Genomic DNA, 4,794 nt, shown 5'->3' on the forward strand with positions numbered 1-4,794 from the left:
AGACAGCCGTAAATTATGAATCTATAGACCTTTTAATATAACCTTTTACTTACTAGCACGCAATGCGGCGGTGGTTGTGACGGCAACGGTGTGGTAAGGGGGGCGACTGTTGGTGGTGGAGTCGACGTCGAATGGTGTAAATAAAACTATACGGAGTAAATCTTTAAGTAAGTTATTAATTGACATATCGTAAAGAAATTCTTTAATTAATAACTCTTCTGATGAATTATATAATTTCACATCATTACCATGAGTTTTTACTATATCGATGTAGCATTGTTTTATTATACAACTTAATATGGAAAGAAATAAAATTAATATATGGTCAAAACCTTAAAAACACGTACAAATAACAACAAACATTAATTAAACATAAGGAATTTTCAGAAAATAAAAAAATTAGTTCAAGGATTAAGCAACGTTTATGAGAAGCTTCCATAGCAGAAAAAAGCTCGCTAGCTAATTGACGACGAGGAATTGAAGAACAAATGAAAAAAGTGTCCACAAATGTAGCAACAAAAATAAAGTTATAACAGATGTATAATGCACTAACAAGAGTTTAGATATTGTGAAACAAGTATTAAAGTAAAACAATAATACAATACCTTAACCCTTAAATCATGGTTAGTTTGATGCATGAATATTCATGAAACAATTGATCCACGATAATTTTTATGATGCACGGTAATTTTCAGTGAATAGAAAATTATTGTTTTATTTGTTTTACTTTAACACTTGTTTTAACTAACAATAATACATATCTATATTCCTTTTCACAGGGGGACAATAAAATAAAAACAGTCTTAAAATAAGAACCGGTGAGAACACATAAAAACTATAATTTGATGCATTAAAAATTCATAAACTAACATAGTGTATAACTAATTATCATTTTTTAAGTGTTTAACAACATATTGGCTTATCAAAATCGAAAAAATCATGTTTTTTGTTTTGTGCATTTATCTTGGATGCATATTCATCAAAATTATGCTTCCAACAAAAAACGTGATTTTTTCGATTTTGACGGATCGATGTGTTGTTAAACACTTAGATAATGATAACTAGTTATGCACTATGTTAGTTTTATGGAGTTTTAATGCATCAAAATGATGTTTTTAATTGTTCTCACCATTCTTATTTTAAAAATGTTCTCACCTGAGTGATACCCTTTTCCCTCTCATATATATATATATATATATATATATAAGATTATTAGTAACACAATACACTGAAATTAATTTCATTTTGTTAGTGTCATGTTAACAACACACTAATTTAACCCACGGAACAATTTTTACTAATAATTTATCATATGCTAACAACTCAATTTTTCAATACCACTTCATTAATAATATAAAATATAAATTATTAACAAAATCAAAAATACCAAAATGCATATATACTCGTCCTCTGCTGTTGTCACCAAGTTGAACGAACGAGTTGGCCAATGTTCTAGAGCCCGTAAATGCAACCGGCGAAACCTCGGCTTGTTGAAATCAATACAATAACATCAAACACCTGATTACAAGTGATCAAAAGTTGTTCATAGAATAAAATATTAAAAGTTAATAATGCAATGCTATTAATACTTTTCATTACAAATGATCAAAAGTTGCAATGCTATTAATACTTCTCAACTTTATATATCGGAGGTCTCGACTTCAAAACACGGGAAAGATATATTAAGAAATCTCACAAATAAAGTTCTCAAGTGGAGCAGGTTTGGGTCCTGTAAAAGGTGAAAGGTTATCAATATTAAATGTTGTGCATTCGAATGGTTTAGTTTGAGAGTTTCTCCTCCTACTAGGTATTAAAGGTAAGAGAACTCTATAGCGCGGACCTGATTAAGACAACGTAAGCTAAATTTCTTTTCGAGAAAAATAATGAACACCTTTCAAAAATAATGTAATACTAGTATTATTTTTCAAATAATAATATCCAGGTATTACCTTTTATATTTCACTTACCACATATTAAGCTTTACTCTAAAATCCCCACCAAACCGTCAACGGTCCAGATTTCATAGCCGAAAATATAAAAAACAAAAACCCTAAAACATAGAAACAAAAAAAACATGTGTAGCCGCACATGTACTCCATATACATTTCCCAAACTACCCTTTTAAACCAAAGGACTTTTCCGTCAATTCCATCTCCCGCCGCCCTATTCGTTTTGGCGGGGCTGACAAAAAATTTAGACACAAGGCTATTTTGGTCATTTAGATACCCCTTCCCCTTTAGGGTTTTCCATAAAATTGTTTTTATTTTGCCGCTTACATCTTCTATTTTGTGCTTCCATTCATATCTTTATACATTCTCTCATTCTATCCTTTTTTTTCTCCCTAAAAAATTGCCCCTGGTTTCCTTCATATATATATATTTTTTTAACATTGGTTTCTTTCATATTTTTGATATCATCATCTATATATTTAATATATCTATATATCTATAAATATATTGTTTTGGTAGATATATATCTATATATACATATATAGTCCATAGACCAACTTCAGCTGAATCTTGTTGGGAAGCATTGTTAGGTAGCTAAAGTGTGATCATTTGGTTTGTTCTATTTTATGATTAGTGGGGTTTGATTGGTTGATATATATATATATATTCAAGAATGGTTGATCTTAGTGATAAGGTTAGTTCTTCATTTATTACTTATTTATGTGTCACATATATATATATATATATATATACATGTAAAGGGTTTTGTTGACTACAACATTAGGGCAGGGGAGGGGGGGGGGTTAGTGATTACTTGAATAAAAAGTTTTGTTTTTATTTATTTATTTTTTTGGTTATGTTTGAAATTTGAATGAATATATTTTGTTTGTGATGTAAAGGGGGGATCAGAGGGTGAAGAGGATATGGGTAGCAGGAAGAAGGAGGAAGAGGAGAAGGGAGCCGTAGGATCAATAGAATCGGACGGCTGTAATGATATCAGGACATGTGTTGATTGTGGGACCACTAAAAGCCCTCTCTGGAGAGGGGGTCCTGCTGGTCCTAAGGTATCTTAATTTCTTTTCTTTCCTTTTTATTCTTTCAAAAATTTCAACTTTTCTTGAGTATTATTTTTGCTCATCTAATTACTCCATTATTATATGATTTTTATGATTATAATATAGTATTATTATATGTATATGTGTTGAAGTATGGATTTTTGAAAACTTCTAAGACCAGTCACTCCTGTCACTGTTTTCAAGATTTTCTTTAGTTTAATTCTTGTTTAATAATTTTTCTTGTTTACAGAGTGATGAATCATTAAATGTTTTTTTATTTGTCGGATTATACAATATTGTAAAATATGTTTGGTAATTAATAGGGAGTAAAAATAAGTAGTGTATAGATCCTTTCCTTTTTAAAATATGATGTATCCTTTGGGGTACAATATTGTATTTACCACACATTTTACACAAACATAAATGTTGGTTTTACTTTCTATCTACCAATAAAGTGAACATGTTTTTCATTCTTTAAAACATGTGATTAATTTTTTGGGTCACTTTGTATAGTATTTACCATGATGATTTAATCTATATTAATTAATTGTTACATATAATATATACAGACTTTATGCAATGCTTGTGGGATCAGAAGTAGAAAAAAGAGAAGAGCACTTTCAGGTGGAACAAAAGATGAAAAAAAACAAAAGAAAACAACAACCAACATTTCTGCCACAAATACATGTGGTGGAAATAGTCAAACTGGTGGTTTGACCATTAGTAGAAGGGACTATATGGGTGATCTTTGTTTAAAGAAAAAACTTATGGCACTTGGTAAAGAAGTTGTGTTGCAAAGACCAAGATCCACCATTAGAAAACAGAGGAAGATAGGTGAAGAAGAACAAGCTGCACTTTTGTTAATGGCTTTATCTTGTGGCTCAGCTTATGCGTGATTTTAACTGAATTAACAGATTGATTAGGTAGTTTTGTAATGTCGCGTTTTTGGTTTATAGGTTGAGAATCAAGAAAAGATTAACTTAATTTGAATGAGGTTATCTACTTCTCTTTTAACAAGAAAGATGTGCATCTTCTTAGGTTGTTTACTTGATTCTTGATTAATGAAAATCTATGTTTATGATTGTCTTTTTTGAATTAGTTGAAGGGAGTTGTTCTATTTTAGTGTTGAATTATGTTGCAATGATTATGTCAAATTTATCTCAAATAGCTATGCAAGTTGACAGTTTTGTTTAGTTGGGAAATGATTAATTCCATATCTCATCATTTTAATAATTCTCTTAGTAAGTTAAGTGTAATCTACTAATTCTTTTTCATAATCTCATTTTTTGATTATAACATGTGTCATGATCATATCATTAGAAAGATTTTTAAAAGAATAAATTAGGAAGATTAATCATTTTTTTTTTTAACTTTGTAACCAAATTTAAAGAAAATATGGATGGGGTTTTACTTTTTGACCATCGTCAAGGTAAGGGAATGAACTGACTGAAACTCTCAGAAGAGATTTTATGTTCAAATTTGTTTATAATTGAGTTTGAAGATGATTATTTCTCGTGTTTGTAAAACCAAAAATGCAATAAAGTTCGTATGACATAAACTCATAAAAGTGACTAATGTTTAATACTAAGATAATATCATGTTTTCGTGAATATAATATTTGACAAGTTGACTTCTTGTTGGCTTACGTCGCTGTCCTTTATATAAGGAAATATTTTGTGCCTAGTCATTTTCTATCTCGCATCATATATCAAAAACAATCGTTGTAAATACATAGAGTATTCGATGTAATTCCACATTCAAATACAAAGTTATTAATGGGTGATCTACTT

The 4,794-nt window shown here is 29.7% G+C and overlaps 1 protein-coding gene across 1 annotated transcript; it reads left to right on the top strand.

Moving 5' to 3' along the window:
- Positions 1–2,327: 2,327 nt before the first annotated feature.
- On the top strand, positions 2,328–4,102 carry LOC122579442 (GATA transcription factor 16). The gene is made up of 3 exons (XM_043751622.1): positions 2,328–2,643; positions 2,849–3,013; positions 3,574–4,102. Exons 1-3 carry the CDS (start codon positions 2,623–2,625, stop codon positions 3,898–3,900), a joined length of 513 nt encoding a protein of 170 aa, XP_043607557.1. The 5' UTR covers positions 2,328–2,622; the 3' UTR covers positions 3,901–4,102.
- The last annotated feature ends 692 nt before the right edge of the window (positions 4,103–4,794 follow it).

Source organism: Erigeron canadensis, chromosome 8, assembly GCF_010389155.1.
Source record: "Erigeron canadensis isolate Cc75 chromosome 8, C_canadensis_v1, whole genome shotgun sequence".
NCBI classification, from domain to species: Eukaryota; Viridiplantae; Streptophyta; class Magnoliopsida; order Asterales; family Asteraceae; genus Erigeron; species Erigeron canadensis.